This window comes from Meriones unguiculatus, chromosome 5, assembly GCF_030254825.1.
Source record: "Meriones unguiculatus strain TT.TT164.6M chromosome 5, Bangor_MerUng_6.1, whole genome shotgun sequence".
NCBI classification, from domain to species: Eukaryota; Metazoa; Chordata; class Mammalia; order Rodentia; family Muridae; genus Meriones; species Meriones unguiculatus.
In genome coordinates this window covers 129,575,236-129,597,121 of record NC_083353.1, presented here as the reverse complement: position 1 = coordinate 129,597,121, position 21,886 = coordinate 129,575,236, and the positions used below count along the sequence as shown (strand labels likewise).

Sequence of the window (21,886 nt, the reverse complement as noted above, 5' to 3'; positions counted from 1 at the left end):
TTGGGAAGCACGGTATTGCTGGAATGCACACAAGAGAAGTTAAATTCTTCATCTTTTCGCAGAACCTCAGTGTTGAGTCCCTCTTCTAAGACCATGGATTTGGATCACACACTTGTCTCACAGGAGCACACCCAGCAACTCTGTTGAGTAGTTAGATGGTTATCCGCCTGTTGCGTGATGTCACTTCCCATTTCCTCCATGAGCCAGAGTGACACTCCCAGGCCTGAGTGTGCGCTTCAGAGAAAATGACTTAAAGAACAAGGCTTAGCAGGGAGTGACGGACTGGGCACAGACACCCAGCTGCTTGGGAGAACGTCAGGACCTCTGCTGTCCACCTTTGTCTTCTCACTTTGCTTGGAAGACAAAGTTTCAGTCCGTCAGGACCTCCCATGTTTGCGTTTCATGTATCTGTTCACAGTAGCTTCCCATGTTGTTTTGTGGGAGCCTTTTCGAAGTGAATTTTAGTGGACGGTTGAAAAAGAATAGAAATGTTACTTGAACATGCTAGCCTCCCATATTCCAAGACCTGGTTGAAATCTCTCGCCCCTGCTAATTCTGTATGTGATGACATCATCAAACTGTGAAATGCAGGCTTACTTAGTAAAACACAGTACTTGTTAAAAGTGCTGGCTGCTCTTGCAAAGCCCTAAGTTTCAGTTTCAACCCCCGTATTGGGTTCACAATGCCCTGTGTCTCCCAGTCCTCGGAGGCTTGGTGCTCTCTTCCGGCTCCCGCAGACACCTGCGCTCACACGTGCACACACCCACGTGCACATAACCCACAGGAAGAAACAAACAGTACAACACATAATTTTAAAGATCCTTTAAAAATATGTAAAATGACCTTTTCTCTCACTCTCATTATTTTTCCTAGTGACTGCCAATTTTCCTGCCATTTTCCAGTGATATGGCCCAAGAGGAAGCACCGCTCTGCCTCAAAACCCACATAGTTAAGCCCACAAATGACTATGTGAGTCACTGTTGAGGAAAACTGCCTAAATTAGAAAATACTCTTCTCACAGTTGTGCTCACAATGGCTGCGGAAGGCCATGCGATACAGATGAGGGTAGGCCTCACTGGCATTCCGACCCTGGAAGCACTGTTTGCTGCAACAGCAGCTAACCACAGCCCTGGTTTAGAGACCTCCCCCTGGTGCTCCAGAGATGGGGTGGCCATCTCCTGGGTCCTCTTTCTCTGCCTTGCCTTGCCCTGATGCATCAGGAAACCACCTACCCATGGCAGCCCAACTGCCCTTTTTCTTAATACGTTGGTATCACCGTGCCTTCTCAGCAGTGACTTTTATGCTGGTTATGTTCATGTCCCCTAGACTTCCAATATAGTGATGCCCTCCAAATCTTCCAATACCTCAAAGCACACCTTATTCTATTCTCCCTCCTTTTTAAATGATCCACAAATTCTCTCTTAGTAGATCTTGGATAAGAGGAAGGTGGGCTGCACAGAATTAGAAATTCTTTTCTTTAGAATAGATTCTTTTTTTTTTTTAACCTGTTCATTGCACCATTGGGTTTAATGGACAAATTATGTGAACTTACAGGTGTGTTTCCAGAAATTCGAAACAAGAGGGTTTGTGTGTGTGAGTGTGTGTATGTGTGAGTGAGTGAGCCAAGGGCTGGAGAAATGGCTCAGAGGTGAAGAACACTGACTGCTCTTCCAGAGGTTCTGAGTTCAATTGCCAGCAACCACGTGGTAGCTCCCAACCATCTGTAAAGTGATCTGGTACCCTCTTCTAGACAGGCGGGTAGAATACTGTATACATAATAAATAAACAAATCTTTTTTTCAAATGAGGGTTTTTTTTGAGGTTATGAAAGATTCTTGCCACCTTCATTTCAGACTAATATGGATAAGGCAGAATTATACAGATGAATTCAGAATTTCCACGATTCGTACCAAACTTGTGAGTTACAGATATGTTCTATATATTTATCAAAATAGTATCTATGCTATTGGCACTGCAAGCAAGAAGCATAGCAAGGGCCCCAGAGTTGATAAATCCCCACAAGTCAATCCATGACGACCTGTAAAAATCTTGCCACTGTGGATCTACTGGGTGAAAATAAAGTTTTTCATGCACGCTCACTGTCTGAGCAGCTCAAGGCTTGTTTATTAGTTTGTTAAGTCACTAGATTTTTAAATAGATTTTACTAACACAGTTAAGGGCTTCTGTGTGATATTTTTCTATGTGCATGTAGCCTATGCTGCTCAAATCCATTTTCCAGTGATATGGCTCCTTCTTCATTCTCATCTTTCTCTCCCTAATCCCCACGCTGCCTTCATGCCAACCTCCTCTTAGCATCCACCTGTGAGAGGCAGCATGCTGTGTTTGACTTTCAGCCTGGCTTTTTTTTCTTCCATAACACTATATCCTTCAGGCCCACCCAAGTTGTGGCAAACGGAAAGGCCTCCTTATATGTAAAGTGGAATAATACAGTATCGCATACTGGCATGCTTGAGTGAGGAATGTCCCTCGTAGGCTCTGGTAATTAGGAATTTGTCCTCTCCCTGGCTGTGCTGTTAGGAGGAAGTAAGGAACCTGTAGGAAGTATAGCCTTGCTGGGAAAAGCTCACCCTTGGTGGTTAGCTTTGAGAGCTGAGTTTCACCCTACTTTCCATTCTTCCCCTGCTTTCTGCCTGTGGTTGGAGATGTGTTCTTTAGGCCTCCTGGTCCAATCGCCTGCTACCACACTGTCTTCACCTTTGTTGACTCTAGAACCTTAAGCCCAAATAAACTTTTTTCTTTCTCAACTTGCTTCTGGCCATGGTAATTTATCACAGCAACCGAAAAGTAATGATGAATGCACGCATGCGCACAGACACACAGAACCCTCTCCCCACCACTACACCTTCGACCACTGTGTGTTGATGGAGAGCTAGGTTGCCCATCTTGGCTTTTTATGATTATTGCCATGAGGGATGCTGGAGTATGGATATGTTTAAGAGGTCATGATTCATATCCTGTGGGTACACACCCAGAAAAATGCATCACCGGGCCGCACAGCAGTTCTAGGATTAATTCTTCTTGACATAACCATGTTGATTTTCTTAGCGAGTGCTCAAAACTCTATCCTGCCTATAGCGTTCAAGTGTGTCTTCTCCGCACCTTTGCCAACACCTGGAATATCTTACCTCTTGGTGGTAACCATGCTTCCAGGCTTAAGTTATATTCTCATAGCGGGTATGTTTTTCTGTGGTGCGCTTCACTTTTATGTCTTAGATAGAGAAATATCTATTACTGGCCTCTGCGACTCCTGTTTTTAAAGATTTATTTATTTTAGTTTTTTTGTATGATTGTTTGCCAAGCAGGTTTGTATGTGTGTGTACCATATGAGTGCTTGGTACCTTTGCAGGCCAGAAGGATGCGTAATATGTGTATATGTGTAATATCTGTATCTATATCTATCTATCTGTCTGTCTGTCTCTCTCTCTCTCTACACACACACACACACACACACACACACACACAATAGAGAGTTATAGATAATTGTGAGCCACTGGGCTCTGAACTCAGTTCTTCCCAAGAAGAGCCAGGGACCCTCTCTGAGCCTTCTCTCCAGCCCTTCTCATCTGTCTACCTCTTGATCTGGTTTTATGTTTTCATGCTATTAATTGCATGAGTTCTTTATAAAATCTTGGATATTATGTTCGGTTTGTGTGGTGATTTCTAACTACAAGTTTCCTTGATTTTTGTTATTGTTTGTTTGTTTGCTTTTTCAATTGCCTCCTTTTTTATGGCAAATCTTTTTCCGTAATCCTACTCATTCATTTTCAGTTTTTTGAGATTTGGTGTGATTTTGAGGAAATTATTGCCAAGGCTAGTGTCAAAGAGCTTGTTGTGTTTAGATTTTTATCCTTTTGTGTTGACTTTCGTGTTTGATCTACGATAAAGATCTAATTGAATTCTTTGGGTTTGAAATCTACTCTTTGCAGCACCATCCATTAGAGAGATCTCCTTTGGCCTTTTGATTGTCAAATCTTAGCTGAGCATATATACTTCACTTTAATTGAGGGTTTTATATTTTATTTCATTCTCTAAGTATTTTATGTGTAATGATTTGATTATTGTAGCCTTATCACATAATGTTAATTTGGGAAGTGTAATGCCTTCTAGTAACTTTTTTTCCCAGAGTTGCTTTGTCTTCTTTTCATTTAGGGATTATTTCATTTAGGGATTATAATTTCTTTTAGGGATTATTCCTCCTGTTTGTATAAAGAATGCCAGTAGAACTTTTATTAGAGATCGCAGTGAGTCCATAGATTCTCTCCATATCTTGGATACTGTAATAACATCAATTTTCCCTTCCAAGAACCTAGAGTACCTCTCCATTCACTGTGCCTCCTTGAGTTTCCTTCATTAGTATTTTACAGTTTTCAATGAATAGCTTAAGAATCTACATCAATCATCTTCAAGATAGATAACCGCAGTGGAAAAGATTAAACCATTCTCTAAAAGACCTGCTCACGTGACCATGATTAAGAGTCAACGGCAATGAGCAAGATGTCAAAATCTGCCAACTCTCTCCCAGCTGTCCGGTAACCCTTCATCTCTCCATGTCTGCCATTCTGGTTATTGGCTTGGAGTCGCTCCTTCTGTGACGTCAGCTGTGTTTGGCTATTGAGGCATACTTCTGGAAGTCCTGTTTCTGCAGTTTAAGCTCCATCTCAAGAAGCTTGTCTAAGGACAGGTATTGAGGTAGGCTAGGGACACGCAGGCCACCTGAACGTTGACCGAGGTACTCACTTTGGCAGAGGAGGAAGACGTGCTTCTGGGTGGGTTGATAGAAGCGCCTCAAATTTGGGCACTACTGTGAATTGCCGAGTGGCAGAACTGTCACATTCTTGGTATCCAGAGGTGGTTCAAGCAGCCGATTAGTGTAAGCAGTGTTTTGGAAAACCGTCGACAGTTAGCTACTGTTCTTTCAAACTCTGTTTTGTAGCTCTGACAGAAACTTGGTTTAACTTGCTGAGGGAAAGTGAGAGACAAAGAGAGGTGTCGGTGTGAAGGGCCAGTGGAGAGGCAGAACCCCTCATTTATGCGTCGGCTGCGACGCTGCGCTAACCTTTTTGATGGACGTATGTGATAAAGTGACATGTAAATGGAACGTGGGGTAGATATAACGCTGCACCTGGACGAGGATGAAACGGTTGCCTGAATACTGGGCTATTATAGCAGTTTGCAAACCTTGAGTAAACTCAGTCAGCGGTTGTGTAATTGGTTATTCAATCCCGACCCTTGTTCACAGCTCAAAGCCAGGAACACTGAGACCTGTTGCCAGTTTGACTGAATACAGTGACTGTGCTCAGCCGGGGCCTAAGGCTGGAGCCAGGCCTTTTCCTGTGGGCCGGTTTCCACCATGTCTGAGGCTGGCTCGGTGACAGTAGCTCTTTTGTTGTGCGAGCCTGGCTGCTGCTCTCCTCCTTTGCAAAAAATGTCTAACAGCTACACAAATAAAGAAAATAGGAAAAGGGAGGCAGCATGGCAGCTCTCTGGGTAAGCCGATGCAGGGTTCCTGGTTTCCCCCCACCCTTTTTTTGGTGGGGGGCGGGTGGGAGCAACTTAAGTAAACTTAGGGGCTGATATAGAATCTGCCTCTAGATAATGAGTGAACCTCTGTGGTGCCCGCGGAACATGATCTATGGAGAGACGTCGCATATATAACTGGATTCATGAGCCTGGGTTTGTGGAGAAGCATGTTTGCATTTCTTCTCTTCTATGAAAATTTGTGAACTTAGAAGGCGGCTTTTGCTGAGTAGCCCATTATGCCTGAAAGATACAGTGTGTTTACAAACCTGTTATGTATTTAACTTGGGAAGCGAGCACCCACCACCCTGGCTCAGCACACTGGACGCAAGCCAGTAGTCTAACTGTTCACTGACTCCAGCCTGGTGAAGCTCCGAGAAAAATCAGCTAAAGCTCTGATGTCGGAGCTGAAGGATGCTCCGTTCAGTCAGAAAGAGGGCTTCTACAAAGGAATTTCTAATGGACATGCCATATTTGCCAGCTAGATGATGGTGCTTCCCAGTCCTGCCCTGTGAGGCATCTATGGTGACATTTCCACATGCAGGTGAGGACATGTCACCAAGTGTGTGAATCAGAAAACAAAGCATAATAGTAAAGAAACACACACACACAAACACAGGCAAATACATTCTGAAATAAGAAATTTAGTAGAGATTTTAGTGTGTGCGTTTGTGTCTGTGTGTGTGAAACTCTTGATGCTTCCTCCTGGTTCTACCTCTCACACCCAGAATGTCTAAACACACACACACACACACGGGGGGGGGGGGGAGAGGGAGAGAGAGAGAGAGAGAGAGAATCCCTCAAGGTTTTTTGTTAAGTGAGTAGCTTCCTGTTGTGAGTTGTTGAAAGCTCCTAAAACTCCTAACATTTGTGACTCAGTGTGAGTCAGAACAACTTGGAGGGCTGGAAGACCTGTGGGGAGGACAGAGAAGAGATGAAGGCATGGGGCGGAGGTGGGTTTGATATCAAGTGAGGACAAAAGGAAACAAGTAAATTGCTGTTATAGAATATTATCATTGAAGAGGGGCTGGCTATTGTAAGGAAAAGGTAAGAACAGAGGGAAGAGCTAGCTGGCGGTACGTGAGAAGGACTACAGAAACAGAAGCCTTTAGTGGAGAAATACAGCTATCTCACTATGCCAGCCTTCCTTGGAGATAAGTGCTGTAAGTATTATTATAAAAATTGTTGATTACAATCAAGTTTAATGTTCTAGATTGGATAAAGTCCTTGTACAGTGGTACTGAATGTCGTGGTTTAATAGGGACCTCTTAGCATTGCCGTCTTCTTAAGTATCATATCTCACAGTGTTGGCATTCGGAAGTCTTTACTTCCTGATGGGAAAAATAGGAGTTTGCATCCATGAGGAGAAGATCGTGGAGTTAGGCATCTGTCTCATGAGCCTCAGAAAGTACACAACCCTATGTAGCTAATCATCCTAATCTCTCAACTGCTTTTCCCACTTATTTTATCATACAATATCATATGTGGCAAACAGATGTCCCCTCTAGGCCACCATCCACAACTTGGGAAATTGTAGGTGTCCAACTGGAGACCTGGCCCCGCCGGTGAGGAATGGCTGCTTGAGATGCCTCATTAGTTTAATGTAGGTAAGAGGCAAGGATGCTGAAAGGATTTGGGGGTGCCCCAGGCAGGAGCATCTCTGGAGCCCACAGAGTGGGGAGCAAACTTTTTTCCTTCTTAAAGTCATCCCTTTGGTGCTGAGGTTACCGATGGCTTCACTGTTGGCCCGTGTGTCACACCAGCAGCAGACAGGACCAAAGTCCCACCATAGAAGATTTTCAACTAAACTCAAATAAGTACCCTTCCAGATGTGCTGGATCCCTGTCTTCCATGGCTTGATTTGCCCTGGACTCTTTGTATTTTGGGAGTTGGCTCCATGGACGCTATGGTATAAGCTAAATGATTTGCAGAGAAGATAAAAATAAAGAGATATCTTCAGGTTTGAGCCTAGAAGTATAGACTATAATAATAGACCAATGCTGACTGCATGGTGGGAAAACTCGTTAGCTTATGAAATGTTTGCTTTCCTGTAATTTATACAGTTTCTATCAAGGAGTCCAGCTCTGTCACCACCCAAAATTTATCTTCTTCAGTAACTTCTTTGGCACAGACAGTGGAGAGCCCATCCTCGAGAAAGGAAGGCTTTCACTTTTAACCATGGAAATACATTACGCAGAGAACTTATCTTTTAGGGTTGATCCTGTCACATAATACAGCTTAGTCTTAGTCATAGCAAAACTATAGTGGTGACTTATGTGTTTATTGTATTGAGCTTCTTATATTGAATAGTCACCTCGTGCAATTTGGTTTGCTTGTATTTGTGTCTGTTCTCTGAGACAGGGTCTCACCCTGATGTTCAGGTCCCACTCCTACAGGATTAGCTACTCTACAGAGAAAATTTGCAGAGGTCCAGACACCTTTGATTTTCTGGCATGTGGAACTCAGGCTTCCATACCTTGAAAACATGCTACTCCCAAATGTGAAAGGCTTGCCCTCTCACCCTCAGGTTTGAAGATTGGGTGCTCTTTAATTTTGTTGGATTCACCCATCCTTCTAAAATAAAATATCTATCTATTCTTAAGTTGGCAAGTGCTAATAATTCAGTTTTTGCTCACTTAAGTCCCTAGGCTCTTTTAAACAAGCTTTCTGCCTTTTAGAGCATTGCTTCTTGTAAAACAGTGACTCAGAGCAGGAGGAAGTTACTTCAGTGTGGTGACCATGTGTGACACCTTCTCAGCCACCCCCAACCTCCTCTCCTCTATCATGAGGAGCAGAATTCAAATTCTGTATCACTGTTGTATGTCAGTTACCCTAAACATGTGTGGATGTACTTGATTTGGGTGATATGGAGCTACAGTTTGTTGCCTTTAGCATCTACCTCACATATCAAAGTCAGCTAGATCATTCTCACTTCGTTATTGGCCAGAAAAGCAAGTACAGAGGCAGACCATTGGGTGCTTGTCTTCTTACCCTCCTCCCCAGCTGCTAAGCTCTCTCATGAGCCCCCCACAGTGTCTTCCTTTCAGTTATTATATAGGAAACGTGATTCCCCTCATGGTATTGACCAATGTTCAGTTAAGGACAAATGAAGGATAATCATTTAAATGTTGCTGGCCCATGGAAACCTGTGTCAGTTACATTCAGAGACGGCTAGACAAAGCGTTTTATTTTCTGCCATAAGCTGATGCCCAGGGTTAATAACTTGTGGTCCCACATCTCCCAGAGGGCTTTGCCTAGAGACTTTTCTGAATGAAGGGGACTTCCTTTAGTTCGTATTTCTTGGATTTCCTGTTACCTATGTCATTCTTTGCCTAGACTTTGAACCTGCCCTACGTCATTTTCCACCATTTGGAACCAGGACCTTCTTAGCACTGTGATCTCTTTCTCTCTTTGTCGTTTACATAACTTCCGTACATCTGCTTACAGAAGTGATGCATTCTGTTCATTTTTTTTAAATGTGTATGAGTTTGTAATGTGTGATTACATGGTCCATGATCCCTCATCTAAAACATTTAAATGGAAATTTTATCATAATCAACCAGTAAAACATTGTGCTTGTGCCCTCCGCGGTGTAAAAGGTAAAAGACGCGTTGGATCCTTGCAGCTCTTCGTTGTGCTTCTCCTTGAGGTGCCCCATGCCATGTGGCTGTAAGCACAAATCCACTGGAAGGCGTTTGGATATTTTTAGTTCACATTGTCTAATTACTGCTCAAATGAAAATGCGGCATTTGTTTGGTCCTTTCACCTTTGAAGGAAGAACTCAGCATATTCTGTTCTTTCAAATATTACTTGCTTCTGAAAGGTTTTCAAGTTTCCAAAGTCCTAATGGGATGTTTTCATGTCTGTCTTTTCAAACTCTGATTTAGGGTTTGTTTATCAAAATGAGTGATGAAAAGTTCAGGTTCCTGGACCTCCACCAAGACACACCAAAGGGTTCACTTTACCCGTTGCCTTTAGGGCCCCTCCCCTACTGTAGATGGTCGGCCACAGCATCCACTTTGGTTCTCTCTGGCCTCGGTGACCTGTTCTACGCCGAAAGAAAATGGAGTTCCCACTTCACGGAAGGAGTTCACTCCCATTTGCTCGACCATGTGTGTTGTGTAACTTACACAATATTGATACTGTGACTAATTTTTTCCTAGTCATGGACAAAATGAGAAGTGGTCCCATTTCTTAGAAATTGTTGTCTAGCGGAATTCTGTATTGTGAACCCAGTTGACAAGTGTTACATAGTGTTGGAATGTATCCCTGTCTCCACACTTCCACTGCTCTGGTTGAGTGGCTCACGGAGGGCATGCCTGTAGCTCTGAGTCAGCGGATGAAGTTCTAGGGAAGCATCCCAGTGACATGGTAGGATTTAGAATAAAAGGATGACTCGGCTGTCTGGCTGTGGACATACTCTTACCCTTCTGCATGACACTCAGTTTCTTGAGGTGTCAAGGCCGTGTCTTAGGTGGCCGTCACCAAACTGGCCATTGTTGGATAAATCAGAAGAGGAATGCCATATGAAGCTTTCCTGGCTATGCATGTGCATGTGTGAGCATGTGTGAGCATGTGTGAGCATGTGTGCTCGAATGTGTGCATGTGTGTGTGTGTGTGTATGCATGTGCCTGTGACTACTATATGGGAATCAAGCAAAATAAAGAGGTTGGATGAATGTGTGTAAGATGTATATTTTCATTTTTATAAAGCTTGTGTCTCACATAGCATATACAATTAAAAACAAAGATAATAGTGATGAGCAAAGATTCCACTTTGATTTTAATGTTTAAATAAGTGTGTTGCACACATAATTGCATAATTTTATATACATTGCATTCACCATTAAATGCAGTTGGGCTCTGGTGATGTCAGAACTATCGAAGTAAAAACTATGCCCATCTCTTTTCCTTTTTTTTTTCTATTTATCTTGCTTTGGTTTCTTTTTGCTTTTTCCATGTTTAATTTATTTTGCTCCTTCTTCTGTGAAAATGATTTTTAAATAAATTCCTTAATAGATTTGTATTTATTTTGTATCCTATTCCACATTACTTGTGTGAGGTCAGGGGATATCACAGCTAACATAACAGCACACTTCTCTTTGGATGGGATTATGTCTAAGTCTGGTAATATTAAATCAGACTTTGGAAATGAAAGTACTGTATTTTGTCTTCTGAAATTACTCTACAAATGACACAATCCAAACTTCATTACAGAGTTATGAGAGATCAGGGTTAACAAGGCCCGAGGGAGCGTGGGCTGCATTGCTCCGGAAGTCCACGTGCAGAGCCTGACACATGATGTTGAGCAGTCGGAGGGTATTTTTCCCGTGTGCTTGTTTTCAGCTCTGCTCCTGTGTGGCTGAACACGACGCTCTCCCCTGAGCCAGAGCTAGCTCCACTCCTCTGCTGAGCTACCTCCGCAGCAGCCTCCTGAGTGCTGGGGGAATCCGGCGTTTCATCATGTCAGACTTCTGGTGGGCAGGGCTTGTGGCGTGGGCTCACGGGTGTCATGGCAGAAAGCTGCAGGGTTTGGGTGCTTCAGACTCCGCCTGATTTGCTTTAGTTCTCGTGTCCAGGGTACAGCGTCCTGTCATACTTCTAAAGATGTGTACTTCTTATTCTGATGTGTGACAAGTCCCTTTTTACCTAGATGCCCTTTGGATTCCATTTCTCTTCTCTCCAGACACATTCACAATTGAGAGCGACTACAGAATGCGATGTACCTGATCATAAAAGATGGACTTGAGGGTGCCCTAAATGCCCATAAATGAACGAGTGTATGGATTTTCTATTTGTAGTTGGATAATTTTGTGGGTTATAATCCAAATCTATACATAGCCCTTGTCTTCAGTATGTCAATAGCTGTATAGCTTCCACACTTGATTTTGGCCAATAGGCCAGCAAGCCTCAGGTTCACATGTATAGGGAGGTCTTTGTGGCCTCATCCTCCTGAAGCTGCAGAGTGCTTAGGTGATGCTGCGAAGCAGCCTGAGATTAAAGCTTCTCTTGATTCACAAATACCTCATGCAGTGAGTCTACAGTTCTTACGCGCCATTTTTAATGATATATATATATATATATATATATATATATAGTTTGTATGTTTCTCATATATATGTATATATGTATGTATATATATGAGAAAATTCTAAACCAAGCAGAATATACAGACACCGAAAGCTCTTATAATTCCTCTCTGACCAGATTGCTTGTTAGGTAGGTGGGATATAGATGCAGTGATGAAAATCCTTCATCAGAAACATTGGGATTTTTATATTTTTATATATTTATGTATATTATATTTTATATATTTATTTATATTAATTATATATTTATTTATATTTTATATTTTTATTATATTTTATATTTTTATATTTTTATAGAGTGGCTTCTGTGTGTGCACAGTCCACATCCTTTCTCCTGGGTTTCCATCACATTGTCTGTCCTTTCTTGTCCTTCCGGTGACCCAGACTTCTCCAGCTCTCTAGTCCCTGCCTCCTCACTGGAACTCACCTAAATCAGGAACTTGATTCTCACCTTCCCACCCCCTTGCCTCTTTTCTAACATCACACTTATGTGGCTCCAAATGGATAGTATCTCTTAGCCATGAGCTTTATGAAAGGGCCTTGTATGAAAGAACCATGCTGTCCCGTTTTCATGAAAAGTTAAAATGCTGTTACTCTGTGGGGAGGAAGGGTGGTGTGAGTCAGCCATGATAGGGAATGTCATCACAGTGTGAGTGAATGAGGACTACAAACGCTGGTGTGGAACCTTTAACTCCTGTCACTCTGACTTCTACACTAGATAACGTTGGCAACCCTGGGGACCTTTGCAAAGCCATTTGTCTAAAGTCAACAGGAGAATAGCACTAGTTGAGCCCCTTTCTCATACTCTGTGAGATACTTAATACATTGACCTGCACATGAACAAGCTCCTCTTTATCACTGTGCCCGTTTTCTTATCAAGGGTGAAAAGTGACAGTCCTCATAAAAATACATGTGGGTACAACTAGTACTGTGCAATTACAGCAGAAGAGAGGTGTGTGTGTGTGTGTGTGTGTACATATGTTTGTTTACATGTATATGTGCATGTGTGTTTCTGTGTGTATGTGTGTATACGTGTGTTTCTGTGTATGTATATGTATGTTGTTTCTGTATGTGTGTATATATCTGTATCTTTCCTTGTGTGTATAAAAAGTAGCTCTTTCAATGGTTATAAGCTGACTTCTAGTTGTAACACTGGTTAATATTTTTAAGTGATACTCTGTGCCTAGCCCTATTTAAACACTTTGCATACATTAGTTTCCACAGCAAACATGAGATAAGGGCAATCATTATACTATTTTCAGGTGAGTTACTTGAGGTAGCAAGAGGGTAAATTACTTGCCAAAGAGCAATAAACCAGTAAGAGATGGAGTCAGGTTTTATGACATTAAATCATTATTTTTCTTTTTATATCTAGTAGTAAAAAGACAAAGAGTTTTTGTACCGGAGGAATTACTTTCTGCAGCTCCCTGTTGGAATGCTGCCCTCCCATCGCTTGCAGTGCTTTTGGTAGGAGCTAATAATAAACCCACCGCACAGAAATGTCTGCAGTCTACACAAGACAAGTTATCTTTTGATAGGGGTGAAGGAGGCTGTGAATGATGCCATCACTCATTCATTAAGTTATGTCTGTGCAGAGAATATATAACAGAGTATGGTGGTGGATGTCTGTGGTCTAGAACATGGGAAATGGAAGGAAGAGAATCAAAAGCTCATGTCAAATGGAAGCTAGTCACATACACATACACACACACACACACACACATGGGGGAGGGGCTAAAGCAGCAGTTCTCAAGCTTTCTAATATGGACGGCTTAACACATTTCCTCCTGTTGTGGTGACCTGCAACCATAAAATTATACCTTGTAACTGTAATTTGTCTGCTGTTACAGATCATCATGTAAATAACTTTTGGAGACAGAGGGTTGCCAAGGGGGCCCAGACCCACAGGTTGAGAACCACTTGACTAGAGCAATAGTTGAATGTTTGATAGTAAATACTGGTCTTCCAGGGAACCCAAGTTTGTTTTCCAGAACCCTTGTCACTGAGAGACTCATCCCTGGCCTGGAACTCTAGCTCTAGGGGATCCAATGCCCTCTTCTGGCAGACACCTTCCTCTACTTTTCAGAGACTCAGGAAGACACATGCACACTAATAAAAATGAAGCACCAGCATTCGCAGAAATTAGCCTCGTAAGAAGAAAGTAAGGACTATAGATACGTAGCAACTGAGTCATATTAAGTTTGACATATTTAATTACACAATGAAAAATACCCTTCTAAAATGCCAGTTTGATAGACCTTAACAAAAATGTTCGACCATGTGTCAGGGCCACAAGAACATTTAAGCCTATCACAAGTAACTCCGGTCTCATCTGTCTCCGGGTTGACTGGATATTAAAACTTGCAGAAGCTGCCTTGTCAAAGCCATTTCTCTTCCTCCTAGAAAGTTCTTGATAACTTTCAAGTGGAAGCAGGCACATGCATACCGCGATAGTGCTAAGATGGGAGCCCTGGCATAAGTGATTTTTGAGGGTCATTACATATGAAAGTGAGGCTGCTGCAGCCCGTGTGCTGTGGAGCGTCAGCTGGCGTTCTGTGGTTTGCGGAGACACGTGGGAATTTGTAACATGTCCTGGGAGCCAGCTGCACTGATAGGTGGGCTACAGAAGCATGCTGAGCCCACCGGTTCCCAAGTGTACACGGGGCTTTTGGTTAAGAAACTACGCCTACCCTGCATTGCCTAACGGCTCCCCCAACCTCCTCCAGCAGAGTCTCGACAAGAAGATGCTGTCCTCATGAAGTGAATTCTTATTGATGCCATTTGGAGATTTACCTCAGTCTTCCCCCTGCAAATCTTTATGTGTTGTCCTCAATCAAAGAATTAACCAGCAGCATACCAAACTGGAATGGCGCTGACTTGTACCCTTGCATTTATTCCTCAGTTCTTGTGGGCTTTCAGAGGGGTGCTTCTGAGAGGGAGCAGGGGCCAGTCCTCGCAGAGGTTCCTGAGTTCACTGTGGCAGTTCTGACAGCATCACCTGCCACTTACTTATCAGCTGATCCTGAAGGCAGCAAAGAAAATGGAGCCAAATTCCTACTTGTTCAAAAGCTTAGCTCTTTAGTAAAGGGATTGATGATGGCATGTGACACAAGTCATACAACTAAAGTTGTTTGCTTAATATCTATACGGTCTAAAAAGGCGGAATCTATAATGCAGCCATTGAAGAGATCACTGTGCTGGCAGTGATGCTGCAGCTCCTTCCTTGCTGTTTAATTAGGTTTATGATTTTTGGACGAGTATTTGAAACTTGTAATTTATTATGTTTCTGACTATAAATAAAGAGTTTGGTCGAGACTGGTTTAAGTCATACTGAGTAATAATCACTGCCCAGCTCTTATTTTCTTGGTAAAACATTTAAATACTGCACAATCCATGACTCCCTTGGTAGTCTCTTAGCAGCTAAAAAGATCTGACTCCTGTAGAAAAGGGTTCAACTTTTGTTAAGTGTAAATTAGAGTTGCATGACAATGGGATGCTCATTGTGCTTTTGTTTTAACTTGATGTCACCAAATCATGTATGTTTGGTTTATATCTCACCGATGGCTTCGATAAAGGCTTATCTAAAAGAGAGAGAGAGGCCATACCCGTTCTGAAATTCAGCCTCTGGATTATCTGCATATTCATATACTTCTTGATTTGAGAAACAATTGGCAGATTTAAAATTTAGCAATGTCACTATTCCTTCTGAAGTGTGCTCTTGCTATGTGTACTCATCAACACAGGTAAAGAATAATGCAGTTCAGCTGAAGCTACAAAATTATAGTACAAACGGTGGTTGCTTTGCTATAGCCTAATTCACGGGGTTTTGTTTAAAAAGTCAAATATTGGGCATGCATACATTTTTACTTGCTCGATTTTTCAGTGTGCCTCTGCCACAGTAGCTCAAAAGAGATTAAAACAGAAAAATAACCTACATACACACAAAGAACAAACCTCAGGTTGTATGTAAGCTACTGCGCTGGCACGAATGTGGTTTAATTCTTGGCACCAGCAGCTCACTGGAGAATTACAATATGCTGGCATGGGGCTCCAGCTCTCATTGTTGCAGCCCAGGGAGTCGGTCTTAAGAGGGTTTGGCACTGGAGGGAAAACGGAGTGAGAGTTACAGGGAATGAACAGGCCCTAAAGAGGCAGGATGCGGCCGTAACAATGGCTGGCAAGTTCGGGGGTGGTTCTCTGGTGGGGATTGCCATAGGCAGTGATGTGAGGAATCAAATATGAGCTAGAAAGAAGAGAAAAAGCAAGCCAGAGAGTCTAACGGATGCTGACGGCAGGAAGAGGCATGAGCGAGTTCAACTCATCTGAACGTGCAGACTGAGGATGGGCACATCCCAGGTGCTAATATTCCAAAGCTTATCTTTTCACATTATCTGTACTTGCTTTACATTTTCTTTTAAAATGCACGTGTTTAATATTCTCCTAAAAAGAAAATCCTAGAAGGGAGAGCCCTGGTTTTCATAGTCTCTGTTGTGCTTTCCTCAACCACTGCACAGAACAGGCTATTTCCACATACTGCTGTCAGAGGAGTGTCCCATCTGACAGCATTCTTCAGGCTGAGACTCTGTCCAAAGTCGTCGCCGACTCTTGCAGCGGCTTCCTTTGAGGGAAGCCCAGGTATTGAGTGTAACCATGACATTCCAATGCTTTGGAGAATGAAGTCCTGAGTGTTTAAACTAAGAAATGCACATCACACCTGGTGGCACATGCCTTTAAGCTCAGTCCTTAAAAGACAGGGCACAAAGATTCTGTGAGCTGAGGGCCAGCCTGGTCTACATAGTCCAAAAAGAAAAAGAAAGAAAAGAGAAGAGAAAAAGGTCAGTTGTCAAACCATGAACAGAACGAAGTTTCCCAAGAATGCAAGGAGATGCCAGCCATAATTCAGCATAAAACTCAACTCTGTCTTTAAAAGTAAATCTCGTTTTTGAAAACTAAACATTGCATGTTAAACCACTACCTTTTTTTCACACCATAAATAGTGAGTGGTACTGACTGAGCTGCGGTAGACATCCCTTTCTTGAATTCACGCGAGGAAACAGGTGATTGTAAATGCTGGGATTTTGCCATCTTGTCTTCTGTGTTTCTTATCTTAAATCTTCCTGTTGTCTCCTGAGAAGCTTAAGCAGGGTGGAGAGCATTGGCCTCCTCGTGGCTGGAGACCATTTGCTAGCACAGCTGTTGGAACTGCCGGTGGAGACATGAGGCCTTGGCAGGAGATGCACGTACTAGCCCTCTTTATAAGACAGAAATTCATTAGAAAGCTGATGTAGGTGAAGACAGAGTGCACGGAGCCCACCTCTTACCAAAAGTTACCTGCTATCCTAAGACAGGTGACCGCCTGGCATGCTCCTTACTCATTGCCCAGTATTCTTTCAAGTGTATAAGCAAAGGGGGTAATTTCATTGTACATGCTCACCAGATTTTTTTAAACCATCCAGTACAAACAATAGCACAAAATCATAGAATTAGATTAAGTTCTAATGCTAATGAGAACTGTAAAGAAAAATCTAGCCTTTTAATCACAGGGTTAATGCTCATACAAGCATGTTATTCTGGAAAACTCCATTTATTCTTTGATGTTTTTCTACTCTAACAGAGTTTAGAGTGATTCCTGTGATCTAGAAGTCTTTCACAGAGGAAATGGGGTGGTATGTCTCTGTGTTTTCCATGTGTGGGCATGAGTGTTTGCACCCCAGACAGCAGGCTGTGAGGTTTGGACTCAGCTTCACAAATGGGCAAGTACTGGGAACTCCTAAGCTTTGTTTATTTTTTTTAAATAACAGAATAGGTGTGTATCAATCTGTGAGAAGTTTGCCAGACCACAGGGAAGAGATTTGCTTTGTTGCTCAGCACTTAGCTTTCAAAATGGGGGCTTTCTTGTCTTGTCACTGTGCATTAGGGATGTCAGGAGCAAGCAAACCCTTACCGAAGACATTACTCTTTCCCATCCTGTGTTCTAAAACCTCAGGCTGCTCTATGCCTGATTTCTTTGTGTGTCTTTCTTAGAACCCACAACAGATGCCACCACACCTTCTCAGACTTCTGGAGATGGTGGATTAGAGAAGGGAACAGAAGCAGAAGCAGCTAGCACAGTCCCCAGGACAGAGGCCACTCAGTACATATATTTGGATGTGAGGTACACACCTCACTGAAGTGTCGCTCATAGTCACTCCTAGATATGACAACCCTGAGTTAAATGTATTTTGATTTTACATTTTCATAAACCCTCCCCCTTTGGTCTTCCCCTTTCCTTCCTCCCTCTCTCCCTCTCTCCTTCCCTCCTGTGTGCTAAGTTGAACCAGCTCCCTGGGAGCTTTATATCTTAATTCTTATTAATAAGGAGGCCAGAATTGTTCTGCAGGTTCCACAAATCTGGTTGCTGTTTCTTTAACTCTGCAACTTAGACAGAAGACTTCTGTCCCTTTATGAGGTGGTGACAGTAGATATTTTGTCTAGCTGCAAGGGAAAGGCATTGCCATGACCCGGGAGACAATAGCTTTAAAAGTAAAAAGATCTGCTTGTGGAGCAGGGAGGTTCAGGGCCCATTGTTAGTCCACACTGGATTTCTATTGCTGCATTCCTGCTTTGCAAAGGTTTGTTAGCTTTTAATGACTGACAGAACACTCCTACAAATACCATATTGGCCATGCCCTGTTTACATGCTACTCAAGCTTTTTTTTTTTTTTTTTTTTTTCTTTTTTGAGCCCTGGATAAAGAAACAGGTTTGTTTGACCTACTCTGATAAGGTTTAAGAACTGATTTTTCCCAACACTCCTGGGAATGTGCACACTCTGAAGTTCCATGCAGAAGTGTTTTCAATTTACTTTCAGCATCATGATGCAAGCGGAAACACCAACTACAACACCAATCTGCACTCTGGTGGATCGCAGCCTTGCTGGTGTCATTTCCATGGGGGTGGGGGAGAATGGTATTTTAAGAAAATATACAAGTAAGCTCATTAGGATTTTCCTTCAGTATTAAATATAAAAATAGGTTTTTTTTTAATGACAAACAGAAACACATATTATGACCATATGTCATGAATGGAACCTACTTATGTGTACATATATGTAGACACAATATAAAATAGTAACTGATACCGCTTGCTATTTAAATGTCCACTTATCATTTTTGACATCTTAGGAACACGCCACACTTAACCCCAGCCTTGCTGAAACCCCTTAGGACAGATGGAGTCTCCGATAAGTTCACAAGTCCTCCCTTTGTGTTCCTCCCAGGGGGTAAATAATCATTGGGACAAACAGAAACACACATAAGCAGCAGTGTGGAGAAGGCAGTGAGTGTCTGAGCCACAAGATAATCGGTGTGGTGCTGTTCCTTCAATGAGGCCTAGGGGGCCACTTAACTTTCAGTACTGTGAGCATTCTGTCTTCTAACTTAATGCAAGGCTAATCGTGGAATTGAAATGCATTGTCATTGTGTACCCAGTTTGATGCCGACATGAACATGCAATCCATTGTTTGGAGCTGAGTCTAATGTCCACTGGTTTTATTACAGTCGTATTTACTTATAATTCAGGCTCAGTACAAAAGGGAGAGGGCAGGAAGAAGGTCTCTACAGAAACAAACCCCTCTCTGTAGCTCGTGACCTTGCTCTCTAAATGGTGTCCATCCTGTCCCAACATGGGGCATTTGAAAAAAGTGTGACACAAATCTGGTATAGGCCAATAATACATTTGCATTAGAGGCATCACTCAGCTTGCCCCATTTTAAAAGCTTCTTCCATGTCAACTTTGGGTGTGTTTGTTTGTTATTTATTTATTTTCGGTGTTCAGTGTGTGCTCAGGACTCTGCCACCACACAATGTCACACATACTAGAAAGTGCACGTAATTGGAAGTACACAGAGGCGCGTAATTACATGTAGCACATTTAAGGGCTAATTCTTTGCCTTTTTTTTTTCACTCTGCATTTTATCAACATAATTATTTTCTGAGTGCAGACTAACACTCTGAAATTGACAAGCATCCATTATAGCGAGAATTTATTCACCAAATTGTAAAACAATGAGCTGTGGGTTTACATGAGCCCATTGTCATAAAGAATCGGCATGGCTTTGTTCCGGAAGGAGAAAAAGCTAATGATTTCGAAACAGCAGGTGACCAAGCACATTCCTTTTATCTTCCCCTGTTATCAGTTTGTTGATGAAGTCATTACGAGCTGGGGCCAGGACCAGGATGGCCTTATTCTTAGCTGGTCGGCTTCTGTGCGCCCCGCTGAAGTAGTCATGCTGACTTGCTTGTATGTGTGCTTTTTCTCCACCTCAGATACCTCCAGTATTGAGAAGCTACTCTCCAAGGACTGGAAGGACAAGCTCCTGGCGATGGGATCGGGGAACTTTGGAGAAATAAAAGGTAGGAAGTGTGTGCTACTTTTATCTAGAATGCTCAGAAAGGACGTTGCTATTTATAAGTATTAGTGGTTATGAAATACTTCTGTCCCAGCTCCTTCTCCCCATGCGTGCGCTTGAGACAGGTCTTCCTTCCAGATGGAAATAGATCACACTTGTCTGTGTGTTCTGCTTGCACTGTATAGGATCAAGAATGGTGTTTATTTTTTCTTGTCCTAACTGCACAATCCTACCCTATCTGTGGTCTACTCTGTCTCTGCTGCTCCTCCTCCTATTTGACTTGAACGGTTTACTTCAAAGGTACGAAGATATCAACAGCACACTGGGTTAGAAATGGTGTCTTGTCAATTATAATTCACATTCTCTATCTGAAGTACGCATACTTATTATGGGCAGTTGGAGCCCACAGGCATCAGCAAGGCAGGCGTAGCACAAGGATGTTTCAAGTCAGTGTCAGCAATGTTCTGCTTTAAGCTTATTTGAGTCATCAATTACAACTAATAAAAGCTTTCTGTGGACCTCAGAAGACACGGATTATTCATATCTTAACAAACTTCCAGTAAAAAGAGAGGAATTTAATTTTCTCGTGTAGAGATGGAAGCGGATGGTCATTTCGATTAGTTTTAAACGGCCGCTTCTCAGAGCAGGGTGGGCAGGGTCCCTGTTGCTGCCCCAAGGACACCTGTGATTCCAAATCCTAAAGCAATATTAATTTTGAGACTGTCAAGATACTACACCATCAATGCTATCATATTTGTTTCTCAATTGTGGTACTTACCTTTAAGAGCTGCTAAATGTAAATTTCAGACATCTCCAGATTACTATCAGCATATATGCAGACACGTGTCTGAGCAACTCTGTGGTGTGTGAATCAAAGCGACAGGCCCTCCCTTGCGGTTCTGCCTCTTCCAAGTATCCTAGAGAAAAAGCAAAGCATTTGTCTTTTCCACTATGTCTCCTATAGACAGTTTGTATCTCTCTGGCTGTTAGGAAAGTTCCAAAAAAACATTTGACTGATGATTTCACTTGTCTTGTCAGTCATTTGAAGTTGCATGCATTCTGGCTTTGGAGGGTTGTGAATGGGTAGTGAGAATGAGTGAGCGTTCATCAACAAGTTTGATGACCAACATCTATTTTGGAAGAAAATGTAAATGAATAATTAGCATGCCTCAGATCTTGGCAGAAGTTAAGGAGGACACAAAGAAAAGCTTTGCTTCCCAGGAAAGCAAGCCCTTCACCTCACAGTTTTTGGTGGACTTTTAACCCATGGCCCCCGAGGCCTGGGATTTAAGTCACTGCCTCTATTTCCCTCCACTGACCTCAGCCATCACCAAGAGTGGCTCAGAGAGGACTGACTGCCTGCTCCAAGATTTGTAATCTCAGCTTTCCCTCCTCTTCCTTCTCAAGTGGGACTTGAAAGCCTCCACAGCAGTGCCGATAGGCGCAGAGGACAGAGGCTTTGTGCTGGCCTTTGATGCTAGCCTGGGGGTACTGTAGGACTCTCCAGCACAATCACAAAAGAAGCCTCTGTCTTTAATTTTGAGTTTTCCAAGCTTCACATTTGGAGCCCAAGTTCAGTTATTGTCCTCTGTTTCTGTTCAAAAAAGCTGTTTCCAGAAACGTTTTGAAAGCAACTGTACTTCTTTCTCCTGCAGAAGCATGGCTATTAGGTGCTGGGCTCAGGTTTCCCAGGGAAGTGGGGAAAACAGCTTTGGGTTGCTTTGCCTGCTGGCTGTGTGTGACAGTTGCAATTACGAATCATTGTTCATAGGTGTAGAGGCTACAATAGAAGATTGCCTCTGGGGGTAAATGAATTTGGGGGAAGGGGGCAGGCACGAAGAGTATGCAGTGCCCAGGAATGTGGTTTCTAGCCA

The 21,886-nt window shown here is 42.7% G+C and overlaps 1 protein-coding gene across 11 annotated transcripts in view; it reads left to right on the top strand.

The window, feature by feature from the left end:
* Sox5 (SRY-box transcription factor 5) overlaps positions 1-21,886 on the top strand; it is a 915,630-nt gene that overhangs the window by 693,618 nt on the left and 200,126 nt on the right. For all 11 annotated transcript variants that reach the window (XM_060384462.1, XM_060384461.1, XM_060384460.1 and 8 more), the window contains one exon: positions 19,930-20,016. In XM_060384462.1, coding sequence (XP_060240445.1) covers positions 19,930-20,016 — 87 coding nt within the window. The remainder of the gene's footprint in view (positions 1-19,929; positions 20,017-21,886) is intronic.